The 19021-nt window shown below is 38.9% G+C and overlaps 1 protein-coding gene across 4 annotated transcripts in view; it reads right to left on the minus strand.

Moving 5' to 3' along the window:
• Positions 1 to 18617, minus strand: part of cerkl (ceramide kinase-like) — an 85292-nt gene extending 66675 nt beyond the window's left edge. Inside the window, exon 1 of one of the 4 annotated variants that reach the window (XM_047814772.1) lies at positions 18111 to 18613. In XM_047814772.1, the coding sequence (XP_047670728.1) occupies positions 18111 to 18483 (373 nt within the window). In that variant the 5' untranslated portion in view covers positions 18484 to 18613. Of the gene's footprint in view, positions 1 to 18110 lie in introns of all 4 variants that reach the window. The other 3 variants (XM_047814773.1, XM_047814770.1, XM_047814771.1) reach the window with 3 other exon arrangements.
• Positions 18618 to 19021: the final 404 nt, after the last annotated feature.

Raw genomic sequence — 19021 nt, forward strand, 5'->3', positions numbered from 1 at the left:
TTGCTTACAGTCACTTTTTATATCTCCATTGTCTTGTAATCACATGAGTCACTTTGTGCCTCCATTATTAGTCATTGCTTTTTTTGTCTTTTTTTGTCTTTTTTTAAGGGGACCGAATGATGCAACCTTTCGAGCCGGTGAGGCGACGAGCTGACCGAAGGCAAAACCGAATCCCCTAACGTGGACCTGTGCTGATCTAACTGCAGCTTTGATATATGGGCTCTAAGTGTGTGCACACATAAAAGTGGACTCATCAGTAAACTGTGTGTTCAGGAAAGCAAAAAAGGCGATCGGAAAATACGGCTGCTCAGCGTCTTGCCAAAGTACCACACACAACACTTTTGAGCGTCTGAAACTCAAAGGTCGACGTCGGCCGAGTTACGAAGCATCGGATTACAACAGGCAGCAGTAGGAAAAGCTGGAGAACAAATATTTACCTATGAATACGTAGACGCTCTGATGCACGGCGGCTAACACACTGCTAACAGATTAGCATTGCTGCATTATATTGTATTTATATACATGTGTATATATACAGACACATGTATTTATTACAAGTGATAACAAAAGGCAGGTGACAAGCACAGTTAGGAGCATTACAGGTTTTCTTCAATGTCCAAAAGTATCTGTTCACCTGAACTCAAGCCTACTGAACATCACTGGGATGAAATTGAATGCCAACTGCACCCTATATAGATAACCATGACATACATTATATAATTAAATTGAGCTTGATAGGATGGGAACTTGATGAGTTTCCCATCAAGCCAGCTAGATATTGTAAGAATGACTCACTTTTGAGTCTCAAGGTTAAAGGCAGGGTCTCCGATTTTTGAGAAATGCTGCAGAAAACTGAGTCGGGCCGAATAATAAACAAAAATCAAAACAAATATCAAAACAAATGTGTAGCCAATGAGCAGAAAGGGGCGGGGCTTGTCAATATGCGGCAGAGAGAGTGTTCAGTGCGCATGTGTGACATTAGCAGAAAGCGGTTTTAACATTGACATGGAGGATAAAAACAAAGAAAGGAAACGAAGAAAGGCTTACGATAAGGCAAGAAGTAGGACGTGTTAATATAGGATCAGTTTTCCAGCGCTGGAGAGAACTGAAGGAGCAGGAAGTTGGCCACATATTCACAGATTGGAGTTTCCCGAGTCAATAACTCCTGAGCTAAACGCTGTTACTACACAAATAACACCTCTTTTCTATCGTAGTAATGTAGAGACGCAGCTACAACCGTGTTTTACTAGTAACAGCGTTTAGCTCAGGAGTTGCTGACTCTGTCTGTATTTTTCCAGCCATTGAGTTTTTTGTCTGTTAAACAACACAGCTAGTATAAAATAAAATAAAGTCAGTATTCATTCCCTCTTTTTACATCAAAGTATATAATCATATGAGTGTATAGTTTAGGGTTAGGGGTAGGGGACAGGGACAGGGTAAGCGAGGAAATGAGACGAGGAACTTGTCTTAAACATATAAGATGCCACATAAGGCAGTGTTAGTGGTGGGATCTGATTGGTTATTGAAAGCCAAAGGAAATAAAATGAAATTTGAGATATTCATAAGTGAGTGTGATAGAGAGAGTAAATGTGTATGTGAAAAGAGAGAAAGAGAGAGAGAAATTGTTGAATAAATGTAGCTACAACTAAAATAAGGTTAATAAAGTGAATAATAAAGTGAATTAAATGCCCCAGTTGTAATCCAAGCACACAAAGATAAGCATCGGGGGGATGAAGGCTTTCGTCAAGAGCCATGAGCTCTCCTGGGATTTGACATCCTTCCAGTTACCATCAAGGCTTGGCCATTAAGCTAGTGTAAAGCAGTGCTGAAGAGCTCTAATGAGGAACGAGAATCCACGTCGGAAAAGGTCAACATTGGAGTCTGTAACATCTGTTCAAAATGACAGAAGAGTGGGAAAATGTATATTTAGCTTTCTAAGGCTTGCCCTTTTGGTCATGTATCCACTTTTAGCACTTAGATCTATTCTGATAATCTGAATGAAGCTAAAAGGGTCAGGGGGTGTGACGGGGTGACGGACTTTAGATGTTGGTGTCTGCGTGTGTGCTCCAGGGCATGCAAGTTCACTCCAGAGAGACACCATATGCTGTGGGTCATCTCTCTGGAAGAGCTGCAAAGGCCGAATCAATATGGAACGTCTGCTAAAACACCAGGTCGTATAACACGGTGCTGCCTCGCCGAAGCCCGTCACCATGGATCCAGAATCTCCTGTGAGCTTATCACTACAATAACCTGCCTCACTCTACCTTCTATGCCATTACTGACTAATGATCACACACACAAACAAAGTTCAAGGTCCACGGTTCTTTATGTTCCACATACAAAGGCACAATGGGTTGAATTTTATAAAATGATAAAGATATTTTGACAAATTCCATACAAAAGTCAACACAATTGCCAGAAACTAGTCATGACCCAACCGCTAATCTTTCTGCTTTGCTTAAACAGATAAAGCGCATTTAAACACACTGTACACTAAATGTCCAAAAGTATCTGTTCACCTGAACTCAAGCCTACTGAACACCACTGGGATGAAATTGAACGCCAACTGCATCCTATATAGATAACCATGACATACATTATATAATTAAATTGACCTTGATAGGATGGGAACTTGATGAGTTTCCCCATCAAGTCAGCTAGATACTGTAAGAATGACTCACTTTGGAGTCTCAAGGTTAAAGGCAGGGTCTCCGATTTTTGAGAAATGCTGCAGAAAACTGAGTCGGGCCGAATAATAAACAAAAATCAAAACAAAAACAAAACTAACATGTAGCCAATGAGCAGAAAGGGGCGGGTCTTGACAATATGGGCGGAGAGAGTGTTCAGTGCGCATGTGTGAGATTAGAAGAAAGCAGTTTTAACATTTATGGAGGATAAAAACAAAGAAAGAAAGAGAAGAAAGGCTTACGATAAGGCAAGAAGTAGGACGTGTTAATATAGGATCAGCTTTCCAGCGCTGGAGAGAAGTGAAGGAGTAGTATCGTAGTAATGTAGAGATGCAGCTACAACCGCGTTTTGTGTAGTAACAGCGTTTAGCTCAGGAGTTATTGACTCAGGAAATTCAACTTTACTTAAGATGCCGAGACCCTTTTTTCCTTCTCGATAGGTGAGTAACGTTGGTTTTGCTTTGTTACACAGAACTAATATATGTCGTCCTTGCGATCGTATTGTTCTTCACTTCAGCTATGATAAAGACACATTTCTTTCCATTAGTTGCCTGGGTTACGTATGTATGTGTGGGCGGAGCTATGATTACAGGGGTGGGACCCGTTTGGGTTAGGGGCGTGTTTGATCTGGTGATTTCAAATGCCGACATTGGCTTTCAAAAATCAGAGACCCTGCCTTTAATCTCCAGGTTTTTTCTTGTATCTTCTCAGGGAGTTTTTCCTCAACACAATCTCCTCTGACTTGCTCATGAGGGAGATTGGTTATATTGGTGGAAGGATGTTGAAGACGGAGCTGCCAGAAAAGAGGTAAAGAGGAAGGCCAAAGAGCAGATATACGGATGCGTTGAATGAGGTCATTGGTGCGAGAGTAGAGGATGCGAGGATAGAGTTAGGTGGAAACACATGATTCGCTGTAGCGACCCCTAACGGGAAAAGTCGAAAGTGGAGAAAGAAGAAGAAGAAACATAAAGCTGCTTTGTGACAATGTCCAATAATAAAAGCACTATGCAAATAAATTATGTGCACTATTTATGCACCAGAGGTCTGAAACTACACAATCCATAGACTTTAAACATATAAACAGCACAATGAAAGTTAGCTCCCAATCCCAATGGCTCACATGCTTTATACGTTAAAGCACATTAAAGATACAAAACTGAGCTTTAGTAGCGTTCAAACAACCGAGCCCCATGCTGCTGGGATTCATTTGAAATTTCATGTGAAATCATTTATGCGTCTTTGGAGCTTAAGTTGCAATTACATTTATGGCATTTGGCAGACATCCTTGTCCAGAGAGTTCCATGTTGTATATTTTATAAGTTAAACTGATGCCTCGGGCCCTGCTGCAGAGCTTTTTGTCCTAATTTATTTATTTGACTTTTTTCTTTTTCAAGGGCTGATGTATATTTTGCTGAGAATATGAAATTGCTGTTAGAGCAGTAGTGCTGTATGCTGTGTGTTATTCCACTTGTACCACAGTGATTTATTAATAAGTACTATTACCTTTACCATTCAGTGAGAAGAAGCATCATTACACCTGTGAGGATCCTGAGGCATCTAGAGATGTACCAGCTCCAGTCGTATTCCCGAACGAGAAGATGGCAACACCGTGTGGTCTTTGAGGACAACAACTTCCTCATCTATACACAATTATCAGACTGTATCTGACTGTAGAAAGGACATTATTCATAATAACACACTCTGGTGTTTATAACAGTTTATAATCACACCCTCCGGTTTCAACCAAATGAGGATGAGGTTCACTTTTGAGTCTGGTTCCTCTCAAGGTTTCTTTCTCTTCCATCTAAGGGAGTTTTTCCTCACCACAGTCGCCTCAGTCACCTCAGGCTTGTGCATAAGGGATAAATACAAACACATTTAAATATAAGTCTAATATTATTCTAGAACTTTTGTATAATTTTGTATAATTTTATTTGTATAAAAACAAATAAAATTGACTTAAATTGAATATTATATAGTGACTCATCTAACAATGTGGAATGTCTAAGAGACAAGTTCTGTTATCGCTTACTTTATATTAGCTATAACCTGTCATAACAGCATCATATCACATTAATATTAATAAATCCACACCAGTGTAACCAGTACATGCGTATGTTACTTTAAAGTTTGTTGACTGGTTTGTTTGGGTCATATGACCAGATAAACACACACTGCCTCAATGATGCATTGCATGAGCACATGTAACACTTTTCAAGTCAATACCAGGTCAAATGTCACATTGCTAACAAATGGAACTGCTGTAATGTCTCAAAAAACCATCAACTTCCTGTTCTAGCTGAAGCTTTCAGTTCCTACGTCCCCGGTGATTAGAATTCAACCGTATAGAATCATGGTCTAGTTTATTTTAATTCGGCACCAAACATACACTCATCCTAGCTGGCATGTTTGTGAATGTGTGTGTGTGTGTGTGTGTGTGTGTGTGTGTGTTATCTGTCATCTTCTATTGCACACATGATGCTGACTACTGCTGACGTGATGAGCGCGACCCTTCATTTGAGGCACAGTATGATACGGAGAGATTAAATAAAATCAAGCGCTCTTCTAGAAAACTTTATTGCTTCCAGATGGGTGCGAGCTTCCCCGCAGCATCGCTCCTTCCCGAGGAAGTCAGAGAGGAAGGAGGGGGGGGATGTCAGGACGCTGTCATATCATTGGCCGATTAATGTATGGACAGAAGGGACTGACTTCACATGCTGAGTAAAACAGGAGAGGGAGCTGATAATCGCTTCCACACTCTCGCAATCGGAACCATTAAAAAGGCAAAAGAGGAGGAAATACGTAAACGTGATGAAGGATATACATGTGACTAATGTGTGTGATCGCAACGTAGAATACCGTATAGATAATAAATAAAGCGTTCATGTGCAAACGGTCTGATTTCTCAAATTACACGATCGTCACTCGGTCCCATCGGTCCTGGAGATTCACTTCAGATACAGAAAATCACTTGGGTAGGACGAATCAAATTTACTACAGGAAGCTTGAAAGATATTAGATATTAGAGATCTACAGGAATTCTAATGACAGATCATTTTGCATCAATAAAATTGAGATGTTTTTCATTTCTATGGTGCATTTCTGTGGTGAAAATTCTCACTGACAGGACGCAACCCGGAGTGAAAAGCCTGTTCCTCAAATTACCGACATCAATATGGTCTAAACGTTTAATCCAGTCTACAAACTAGAGCTTCGTCATATGGTGATAAATAAAGATTTTTTTTTCTTTTTAGAAAATGTATAATGTAACAAAACGATAAACATTTAGCTTTGATGATAAAGTGTCAGAAAAACTTAATTCGGACCTAAAGTTATTATTTATGTTTTATGATCATTATATAAATAATGATCAGTGTGTATAAGTGTGAACATGTCAGTATTAAATATTATCCAGCGCATACGTAGGCTAAATGAGGAACAGTTTTTATTTAAGGAAAATGAGTTGGGGGGAAAACACTGGAGATGTTAATAAATTAGCAGCCAATCACTTATGTTCTATGCCCACGATTCGGCGAGTGATGTGATGAGAGTCAGTGTTACTCAGAGAAGACCGCTAGCAAGACCTTCTGTCTGAAATAAAGCCGAAGTGCTCTTTTGTTTCATCCCCTTCCCTGCTGGCTAGTGTAGATGCCCACTGCGCCCTTCGCTCAGCAAACTAATACGGCCGTTTGAAAAGCATCCAAGAACGCGCAAAGGCCGTGCCAGGCCAGAGAGCCCCCTTGTCGCCCACACGTGGAGCGAGGCCATGTGGTTCCCGCTATGCAGTCAAGGGCCTTATTTTCCACCTGTGCCTGCGGAGGCCATCGGAACCGACACACACGTGTATACACACACACACACACACACACACACACACACAGGCCAAAACCCAATATTTACATTTGTATATTGCCATATTTCAAGCCCCCGGGACGCAAACAGAGGACGAGACGCCGTCTGTTTGTTCCCTGTGTCCGATTAGAGCGTGACGCTGTCTGCTGCTTCTTGCGAATCTGAAGGGTCACAGTGTTTTGAACCCTCACCACGACCGTGTTCAGTGCAAACCCAAAAACAGCTGATCGGCTCATGCTGACGGACTCTGCCAGGCGACGTTTACTCTGTGTATACGTCAGGGATTCAAACATGAGCTTGTTTGACATTTATAAAAGTCAGTGTGATTTACAGTTTTATCTCTATAGCTCATCCCTAATGAGCGAATACAAGCCGAAAATCTTCTTCGGGAAAAAAGCTTAAGAGAAGGAAGCCTTACGGTAGAAAGAATTTTCGAAAAACTAGCGGATTCTAAAACGCTAGATTTTTATTTATTTGTACAATAGCTTTATAGGACTAACAATGATAAGAAAAAAATACAAAAACAACAGAGTTGGCTGATACAGTGATACGAATATCGATATCGTGATAAATATTTTGACGATATGCTTTTCTGAAATATCATATTATTTAAAATGAAAGGTAATTATATACTGACTGAAAGCAGCCAATGTGGCATATGTGTGTGTGTGTGTGTGTGTGTGTGTGTGTGTGTGTGTGTGTGTGTGTGTGTGTCTATTGTTTTACATATATGCTGAAAATTGAAAATGGAGACAAATGTCACAAAAATGCTGTTAATTAGATTTCACACGCTCTAAAATATGCCAAATCTCACTTAGGCTATTTCCATCTTGTGCCATCTATCTATTTCTCTCTCCATCCCTCCTCTTTATTTATTCCCTTTTGCCTCCTTACCCCCCTCCCTCTCCCTCTGTCTCTCTTCGAAGAAATGGGATCATATAACCTCAGTAGTGCAATTAGCCTTAGAAATCTGTGGCCCATCCCATCGTGCCTTTGTGGAGAGCCTGACCGCTGTGGTCAACCGGAGTCTTCAGAACTGAGAGGGATAAAAAAAAAAAAACGGGCCACTTTTGGAGATCAAAAATGATCCCAGAGCGTCTAAAGCGTGGCTGGATATAAATGGAGCAACACTCCCAGGGCTGCTGTGGTCAGTGAAGGCTGGAGAAGTGAGGGGATACAACCAATAAAACTGAAATCCAGCTCTGGAACAAGTGCGAAAAGAAAACACATACACCTATATATATATATATATACAAATATATACACACACACAGTACTGTGCAAAGGCTTCAGGCGGGTGTGAAAAAATGCTTTAAACAAAGAATCCTTTCAAAAATGGAAGTGTTAAACATTTATTTTCATAAATGAACAAAATGCGATGCATGAACAAAAGAGAAATCTAAATCACATCATAATTTGGTGTGACCAGCCTTTGCCTTCAAAACAGCAGCAATTCTTCTAGGTACACTCGCACACAGTTTTTGAAGGAACTCGGCCGGTAGGTTGTTTGTTCCAAACATCTCGGAGAACTAACCACAGATCTTCTGTGGATGTCGGTTTTTCACATAATTCTGTCTCTTCATGTAATCCCAGACACACTCGATGATGTCGAGATCAGGGCTCTGTGGGGGTCGTGCCATCGCTTCATGCTGGTTTGAAGGCAAAAGGTAATAACACCAAATATTGATCTGATTTAGATTTTTCTTTTGTTTGCTCACTTTGCATTTTGTAAATTGGCAGAAATAAACGCTCATTACTTATATTTCTGAAAGCATTCTTTGTTTACAGCATTTTTACACACACACACACACACACACACACACACACACACACACACACACACACACACACACACACATATATATATATATATATATATATATATATATATATATATATATATACTCAGCAAAGTATCAACTAAATGAAGAGCTAGAAATAAAGTAAACTGTGTCATGATGTGATTTAATTTCATGTAAATGAGTCATCCCATGTCCCACAAAGGATATACAGGAGAAAGGATTTAGAAAAGCAGGACATGGAAAATCCCTACAATGCTAATATCTAAAGATTAGAATAGCCTTAAAATAGCGACCTAATCTACTGCGTGTCCTTTTTTTATTTTCTTTACTTTTCTCTTCTCTACAAATCATTTGTTCCTGGAAGCCGCAGGTTTGTTGCGCTAATATACTTTATAAAAAATGACATAAATTTAATAGGACACAAATATTGATACGATTTTATAACGTTTAAAGTCTCGACGATTTGTTTCTACTGAAAGGCTATGTGCATCGTGTTACTACATGCATGTTATCAGTTGTTTACTCACTCAAAATTGGATCGGAAAATCGGATACCTTGGATCACGGGGAGCCTGTGCCTATCTCAGGCGTCGTCGGGTATCGAGGCAGGATACACCCTGGACGGAGTGCCAACCCATCACAGGACACACACACACTCTCATTCACTCACACACTACGGACAATTTTCCAGAGATGACAATCAACCTACCATGCATGTCTTTGGACCAGGGGAGGAAACCGGAGTACCCGGAGGAAACCCCCGAGGCACGGGGAGAACATGCAAACTCCACACACACAAGGAGGAGGCGGGAATCAAATCCCGACCCTGGAGGTGTGAGGCAAACATGCTAACCACTAAGCCACCGTGCCCCCCCGTGAGTTGTTTAATGATCCAGAATTTTCTCTATACATAAGTCTAACACTAGAGAGACACACAAACAAACCAATATTAACCAATTCTTTAGCTTGTATTTCCTGTTTTTTTTTTTTTTTTTTTGCCTGGTAGCACGGCAGCATGGCTGACAACATGGAGGAACCGGGGTCTAAAAATGAATCCGTTGAAATGAACACAACAAAACAACGGCTGTTAGCAAAGGCAAGACTGACGCGCCAGGAAACATGACAAATGTGTTTAAACACCAAGAAAGCAGCCTGAAAAGTTCAAATAAATAAATACCAGAAGCTGTTTACCAGTCTGTTGTCACTGCTAATCACTAGCATTAGCATCTAGTCTTATCATTTCTTTATGATTAATGATGCGTAAGTCGGGAATGCTTGCGAAACGGAATTCAATACGGGCTAATAAAAGCGATTCGATTGAACTAATTATAAAGGTGACAGAATTATATAAGCTTTGTGTTGAACTTTAGCACTGATGCTTAAGAATTCAAATTGTAATTGTCTAACTTGATCGTCATGACGATAGATCCTATTAACGTCAAATTACAGCAAGTGGCTCTGTGGAAGAATCATTTCTTACTAATGGTAACTGGTTTTGGTGGACGTCAGTTATGATTTTGAAGTTGATGACAAATATTGTCGTCCTGACGGTGTTCGGGTCTCAGAAACACTCTCCCAGTTTAAATGTGGATTAAAGACATATCCAGGCGTACCCGTAATACAATAGTATAACCTTGCGGTTCTATAGAACGGATTAAATACACATTATCATCCAGATCTGGTTTATATTATGAACAGCAGGTACACTCATTAATCTCCGCTTGCTTCTCTTTTTCTACGTATCCTGAAGCATCTAGAGATTGTTCCAGCTCCATTTATGTTCTGCTTTATGAAGATTTCGGACCTCAGCTGTAAAGACACCGTCCGCGTGAGGATCCTGAGGCATCTAGAGATGTTCCAGCTCCAGTTGGATTCCTCTTCATTAGGATTTCAGACATTCTAAGAGGAGATGCCATCTACATGTGGTCTTTGAGAGCAACAACCTCCTAAACGATATACAATTTTCAGACTGTATCTGACTTTAGAAAGGACATTATACATAATAACAAAGAAATTCATAATAAATAAAATTTAAAATTTAAATCTGACTCTAAATAGTTTAGATGCCATACATTACTGTGTTAACGTAATACTTTCTATGCATTTATCACACATGTATTAGTTATCAAAGGCTTTTCCTGCTCTCTAAATCACCAGGGCAGCTTGAAGAAGAAAAAAAAATACTCCACTGTATTAAGTGTAGCCTCCAAGGCCTTGATATCAGTCTGAGGAGACATCATCTGTTAGAGCAGCACACACACACACACACACACACACACACACACACACACACACATGCACAAACGGGCCACAGAGAGCACAAACTCACTATGTGATCAGTGTGAACTGTGTATTCTGGAGGCGTGAGCTACTAGAACAGATCAGAGCTCACGGTCATCCTGTGGTGGAGTGAAAATGAGCCAAGGCCAAAGCTAAACAAATTCAGGGTTCAAAAGTCAAACACAAAGCTCCCTCTACCAGCACATTCCCTCCCTCCAGTGTGCTTGTCTCTGCTGGGATTGAGCTGAGCCTCAGTGCTTTCTCGCTCGATTCGGCCCTTCCACACCACAGCTTCTGTTCCGAGCTGCCAACAAGCACCAAAGGTGTTTGGCTGCTTGTTTAATGCCTTAAGAGATGCAGAGTTTAAATAAACCCTACAGATTAGACGGGGAAAAAAAGTCTTTCCGAACTCGGCTACTTTTTCGCTCCTTCACCGCTCTGTCTCTTGGGATGACAGTGAGACAATGTTGCTTTCTTCGCTCCCTTCGCTGGGAGATTAGCTGATGCCTGGCAGTGAATTATATGGCAAATTAGCTATAACAATGTGTGACACGGTGCCATATATCATTACGGACAATCCTTAAAATAGCGATCATCTACGTCTGAGCCAATGAGAGAAAAGCCTGAAAATGCAGAGGAATAGGTTGAGAAAAAAAAAGAGAGAGAAAAAGAAAGAAAGAAAGAAAGAAAGAAAGAAAGAAAGAAAGAAAGAAAGAAAGAAAGAAAATCTCTCTTATAAAAGCCGTTCCTTCATGACACACTCATTCATGACATTCACTATATGGTCATTAGTATGTGGACACTTCATCATCGCACACATATGTCCTTATATACAGTAACATCCCATTCCTCTACTGTTACAATCAGCATCACTCTCTCATTTTTATAAGCTTTCCACTAGATTTTACACTAGGCTGTGTGTGATCTTTCAGCTATAAGAGCATTATTAAGATCAAGCACTGATGTTTAAAAGGTTTGGGGTTCAGTCAGTGTTCCTGTTCATCCCAAAGCTGTTCAGTGGGGTTAAATCAGAGTTAGGGCTCTGTGTAGGACAATCAAGTTCTTCCACGCCACATTAACCACGGTACACGGTAGCATTGTCATGCTGGAACAGTGTTTGGACCCTTTAGTTCCAGTGAAGGAACATTAGTAGATTGACAGCACCCAAAGACATTCTATACAAGCGTGTGCTTCTAACTTTGTGGCAACAATTTTGAACATGTATGGATTTGAAGCTCAGATGTCCACAAACCTTTGGCCATCTCGTGTTTGGACTATAATGTTCTCTTGTTTAGCTTTGTGTCTAATATATCTAAATGATGCAGTTACACCTAGGCATAGACATGAACAAAACTTTGTTGGTACAATATCGCAGTTTGTCACAGCGTATGATCAGACAGTTTCCTCACCATGGACTTATGGACTAATATATATATATATATACACACACACATTCATTCATTCATTCATTTTCTACCGCTTATCCGAACTTCTCGGGTCACAGGGAGCCTGTGCCTATCTCAGGCATCATCGGGCATCAAGGCAGGATACACCCTGGACGGAGCGCCAACCCATCGGAGCACACACACAATCTCATTCACTCACACAGTCACACACTACAGACAATTTTCCAGAGATGCCAATCAACCTACCATGCAAGTCTTTGGACCAGGGGAGGAAACCGGAGTACCCGGAGGAAACCCCTGAGGCACAGGGAGAACACACACACACAAGGCGGAGGCGGGAATCGAACCCCCAACCCTAGAGGTGTGAGGCGAACGTGCTAACCACTAATCCACCGTGCCCCCATATATATATGCAGTATATATATATTATATATATATATACATAATTATATATATATATATATATATATATATATATATATATATACACATACACATACATATATATATATATATATATATATATATATATAGCCACAGAATTTCCTCAAAAGGATACAGCCATTTTAAACACAAAGCGATATCTGTGAAATACTTATTTAAAAAAACAATTATCTAACCAAAGAGGCCTATTTGAATCATCCCCATCGCTTTTATTGTCGTTGGTTTTTTTTTACAGAAACTGTGCAGGATTCACAACATCGCAATCATCTATGTGTGCATGACATATAAAGCACATAATAAAATAAAATCACTTTTCAGTCTGTTTCGGAGATCAAGGATGTGGCTTAAATCTTCCGTCCTCCGGGCAAGAAAAGAATCGTATGAGTGTCAAATAGAGAAGCGCAGCATCTCGGCATCACGCTGCCATTTTCTGGCAGTTTCATGAGAGCATTTGGTAAAGGCCATAGGGGGTTATTAGATGGATGCTTTCTGTGTAATGAGAGTGCTGGCTTAATAACATTAGCTTGGATCACTGATTAAGAAAGTACTGCTGCCGAGCTTAAGTGGGCCAAACCGCTTTTCTATTTCTCTTTCATTCCCTCTATCCATGAGTAGACTTTGATGTGTCTGCATAAAAACTCCAATCGAAGTATAACATCGTGGCTGATCGTGATATGAAGGGGCTAGTCGATAGCCGATTAGTCATGAGGTGCGTCGTTGTGTTTCCTCTCCGAGCTCTGGAAGCAAAATGGAAAGCGCTTGTCTAATCACATCATCAAAACAAACACAGATTGAAATGTGAGTGCAAATGGAATAAAAATGAGAATATTGTCCCTATTAAAACCACAGCTACAGGCTAGCTGCACTGTCTGTAAACATTAAAGATTTCTGTTCCTTTATTGATTTTAGTTTATTTTAATAGCAATGCTTACTGACATCATCACCTATATTAATTGTCAGTATTAAAGCCTTCTTCAAATAGTCTGCATGTTTTTGATGCTTCTCTTGGACTGTGTAAGTAAAAGGCATCTCAGTCAAGGCAAGAAGCTTTTATTGTCATTTCAACCATACAGTATATAGCTGATGCAGTACACAGTGAAATGAGACCACGTTTCTCCGGGATCATGATGCTACATAGAACAAGGACAGAGCTGAGGACTTAGTAAGTTAGTCCTAGGTACATAAAGTGCATCTGTGCAACCTGGTGCAACCAGTGCAGGACAAAAGACAGTGCAAACAAAAAAATACGAAACACTACAAGACGATACACAAAAGCAGCGCCGACCAGAGTACAGGGTCAGTAAATGTGCGAAAATACTGGAATGAACACTTAATATAACAGCAAAACAGCAACTGACTGAAATGTGCAACAGAACATGTGCAAAGACCAAAGACAGTGTCCTAAACAAGTAAACAAGTACTGTACCTAGAGAGACAAGCGACGAATGCTAATGGAAACTTATATTTGATACAGAAATCTAAGCCTATATACTAACAGCTGCTAAGAAAACAACCACTTGGAGTAATTCAAATCAAATCAAATCTCAAGTCACACTCCCACATATTCTATTCCGTGTATGCAATTTTTAAAACAGATATGCTAATTACAAATCTATTCGAAGCCAAATATGTCAAATCAGTCCAGAAATATAAGCCTGGTCCAAAACATGACTGAACCCCATTGCGAATGACACTAATCTGAGCCCAGCGAAAAGAGTCATATGTTTGTGTGCTCAGTGCAGTCATGCAGATGGTCGCTTTGAGTATCATTTACTTGGACGTTTGCTAAATGTCCACAAGACTGACAGATGCTCTACTTTAGGTGGCCACAACAATCGGCCGGAATCTATTACCAGCACATCTGTCACACATGACTTCTTGGCAGAGCTGACTTCCCGCTTTCCCCCCAAAGCCAGACTGTTTCATCAATCCTGTATCTCCAATCACCATATGCACTGTCAGATTCAATGTTACATAATATAAGTAACCAGACTGTGTTAACGCGCACTTCCTGAGCTATAGATATTAGATTAAAACACATATTGACTTGGAAAGTGTCTCACTGTATGTTCACGCTTTTGCAAGTGGATGTTTAATCAGATGGTCTTTTCCCGTCTCCTAAACTCTCTGTGTTTCTGCGATACTTCTCTGCTCAAAAGTGCTTATTTGTGTGACGTTAGCCTTCCTGTTAGCATGAAAAGGTCTGTCCTCATCAAGAAGGCTACAGAACTCATTCTGTCTTTTCACCTCTTCTGTATAAACCCTAGAGATTGGGGGTGAAAACCACATGAGTCTTCTGAGATACTTAACAACCAGGCCACCATCACTGAGCTCACATGTTGCCCCTTCTCAAGTTTGTTGTGAACACGAACTCAGACTCTTGTCCTGTATCTGAATGATTTTATGCTTTTTATTGCTGGCTGATTGGTTCATTGTATGAATTAACAGGTGTCCATGTGTCCCTAATAAAGTGGCCTTGAAGTGTACATATCTATATAAAACTCCTGCTTTCTTTTCTTTCTTTCTTTCTTTCTTTCTTTCTTTCTTTCTGTAATTATTTATTTATTTTTATTTTTCTTCCTCTTTCTGTAATTATTTATTTATTTTTCTTTCTTTCTTTCTTTCTTTCTTTCTGTAATTATTTTCCTTCTTTTTTTCTCTTTCTTTTTTTCTTTCTTTCTTTCTTTCTTTCTCTTTCTTTCTGTAATTATATATTTATTTTTCTTTCTTTCTCTTCTTTTTTCTTTCTTTGCACATGTCCCTAATAAAGTGGCCTTGAAGTGTAGATATCTATATAAAGCTCCTGCTTTTCTTTCTTTCTTTCTTTCTTTCTTTCTGTAATTATTTATTTATTTTTTATTTTTCTTCCTCTTTCTGTATTTATTTATTTATTATCTTTCTTTCTTACTGTAATTATTTTCCTTCTTTTTTTCTCTTTCTTTCTTTCTTTCTTTCTTTCTGTAATTATATATTTATTTTTCTTTCTTTCTTTTCTTTCTTTCTCTTCTTTCTTTCTTTCTTTCTTTCTTTCTTTCTTTCTTTCTTTCTTACTATAATTATTTTCCTTCTTTTATTCTTTCTTTCTTTCTTCTTCCTTTCTTTCTTTCTTTCTTTCTTTCTTTCTTTCTTTCTTTCTTTCTTTCTGTAATTAATTATTTATTTTTATTTTTCTTCCTCTTTCTGTATTTATTTATTTTTCTTTCTTTCTTTCTTTCTTTCTTTCTTTCTTTCTTTCTTACTGTAATTATTTTCCTTCTTTTTTTCTCTTTCTTTCTTTCTGTAATTATATATTTATTTTTCTTTCTTTCTTTTCTGTCTTTCTCTTCTTTCTTTCTTTCTTTCTTTCTTACTGTAATTATTTTCCTTCTTTTTTCTTTCTTTCTTTATTCTTTCTTTCTTTCTTTCTTTTTCTTTCTTTCATTAATTATTTTTTTATTTATTTTTCTTTCTTTCTTTCTTTCTTTCTTTCTTTCTTTCTTTCTTTCTTTCTTTCTCTCCTTCCATGATGCAAGCTAACCCCAGAGTTACATTGGAACACATGTATTCAACATAATGCCTGCTAGGCTCTTGTAACCATCAGCTGCAGTGTAACCTGAACCTCGCCGTTCACAATCTGTGTACTCCTTTCCTTCTAACTGAACAGCTTAGCGACTATGTTCTAAACCGGTAGTACACATATACACCATTAGTACACTACACATATATAAATCTTCACCTACTAACCCTGAAAGAAGATAATGATGAAAAAGGTTTTTATAGTACAGTCAAGTGAAAATGCTCTCTACATGTTAGTTCATTTAAAAAGATCAATTTTATATATATTTTTTTATATTCTCACATTCAATCTCACCTTCAACCTTTAATCCATGCCTCCTAACAGGAGTCTGATGCTAACACGGATTGACAAGATCCATACTGAAGAAGAAAAGTTCTTTGGCTATACTTTATTTATCTCTGTAGATTATTTTATACTGCATTTCTATCAATAACACCAGGTCAGACATGACATAAGCATTTCTGTCTGAGAGACTAAACAGCTGTAATGCTAAACTGTAAGCTATTAGTTTCCCTTACTGCTAATGAAATTAGCCTCAAAGCACTAGTGCAAAACCACAAAGCAAACTGCTAACTCATTGCTTATTAGCCTGTAGGTGAGTAGCCGGAGTTACCAACATAAGAAAAAACGCTAAAGAAATAATCTAGACACTGTAGTTGTAGAGTTGTAAAGCTAACAATTTAGCTAGCTAGTACATGGTGAGAAAATAGTGATGAGTAATAATTATTTGTGTTATTGTTAACATTATTTCTGTTTTATGTTCCACAAAATAGCAAAATAACGGTTACGGCATGTTACGTCCTGAACTGTTTTCTTTTTTGTTGCTACAGTTATCTGCCAATGCAAACACTTTTGATGATTTAATCAAGAAAAATATGTTAAATCATGCTATAGCTGTTCTCCTTTTGTCTTGAAGACTTTACTTGTGCCTGAAATATAAAACTTATAACTTCTGACTTTTATAAAATTCTTAAACTGGACAATAAACATCTCTTTCCCAAAACATCTCTTTACAAAACCTTCACCATAACAATGATTTCAGGCATTTTTAATACTTAGCTGCTGTTATGTTATGAAACCAAATCAACATCTTCTGACCAATCAGAATCAAGCACTGTGGTATAAAGGCATAAACAAAAAATGTTGATGTATGTTAATATGCTGAAACCCATGATGATGGTTTTCAAGATTTTGTCATTTCAAGAGATATTGATAAGTCTTGCTTCTAGCATTTGTATAGTTTCCCTAGCTACATGCTAGCTGAATTATTAACCTTATGTACCATACAGTTTTTTGGTTGTTTGTTAGTTTGTTTACTTTTTTTTAATGTGCATTGAGTACGAATTGTGGGGAGAAAAGTTCCCAAACACTTAAATGCTTGGAGATAAAGATAGGAATAAGTTTTGAAAGATGTTTTACTCATTGAGCTGTGATTTAAAGCTCTGCTCAAAGCTTGTGGTTCAACTGTGGATTGTATGCAGAATACAGTCAGTGTTAGCAAGGAAAACATTAAAAACATAAGGTTGCATAACTGCTTGAAAATAGAACTGTTTGAAAGCGTAGATACGAGTCTATAAACACACTTCAGCTTACAATGATTTGGCGTGGGCGTGTCTAACAAATGACTGACAAGAGACCTATTTACATACAAAGAAACAAAACAAGAAGGTCCCCATTTTTTCCCTTCTTTGTAACACACATGTACTATTAAGAAAGGGAAAACAATTGTCTACTGCACCTTTAACACACTCAGGTGTGTTGTGTTTGCCTTTCAGAAGGATGGGAAACAGAACCTTGTCCACCATTTTGACAAACGTCAACAATTTTAACTTGTTCATCAGTGTTCAAATAAAACATATAAAACTATTAGTACACTGTTCTCATAAACACGTGAAGGGGAAAAACACACACACACACACACACACACACACACACACACACACACACACACCTGTTTGAATGCATGGCGTGAGACGCGGTAACCATGGTAACCACAGAGAACACACACACACACACACACACACACACACACACACACACACACACACACACACACACACACACACACACACAGTGATTCTTACCTGCAGGGCTCTCGGGCTGGATGCGCGTCCACGTGACCCGAGTGGACGTAAGAACCACGTCGTGGCTTTTCTTGCCGATTTGAAAGATTCCTCTTACAATCGGTTTACTTTCGTTACCGGACTTTTCCTTCCTTCCGTGAACTGAGAGGGTTTCCCCGGGGGAGAGTGGCCGGGGCTCTGGAACGGAGCGTTTCTCGCTTTCTTGCGCTTGTTGCTGTTTCTTCTTCCTCTTCTTCCTCTTCCTCTTCTCCGTGACACGGTTTCCTGTAAGTGCAGGAGACTTGGACACCGGTTGCTTCTTCTCCTTTAACTGCTCTCGGCTCTCCGAACAAGCGTTAGGGCCATTTATTGCATTTTTTAGGGATTCAAACATGTTTAAAGTGTAACATCCACAGCACTGGCTGTGTTTTGGCGTCACAGTTGGTAATCAGCTGGGCGTGCGCGCTCCCGACATGGCCAGAGCCCTCCGGTGGCGCGCGTAACCGCTAAGTAGTCCTGGCTACGGACGCGGGCGCGCGCTTCAATCAGTCGCTTGGTTTTATTACATTCTTCCATTCTTCATGCAATTCCACATACAACATTGCTCTTACATTATTATTATTATTATTATTATTAGTATTATTATTATTATTATTATTATTATTATTATTATTATTATTATTATTATTATTATTATACCCCTGAAACATAGTAGGCCTTAGGTAACTTTCATAATAAAATATTACTACAGGGTTCAAACTATTCACGTGCACTTTACTTGTTTGCCAGTATTTAAGACTGATGTGTGACTTCTAAGCAAATCTTAAAATCTCAGAGATCTGATACTAGTACAAAATAGCATCATTTTGACAATTTCTTAAGAAATTCACACATTTAAATCTAGGCGCAAAATGCCAAATTACATACCATCC

The sequence above is a fragment of the Tachysurus fulvidraco genome, chromosome 6, assembly GCF_022655615.1.
Source record: "Tachysurus fulvidraco isolate hzauxx_2018 chromosome 6, HZAU_PFXX_2.0, whole genome shotgun sequence".
NCBI lineage: Eukaryota > Metazoa > Chordata > Actinopteri > Siluriformes > Bagridae > Tachysurus > Tachysurus fulvidraco.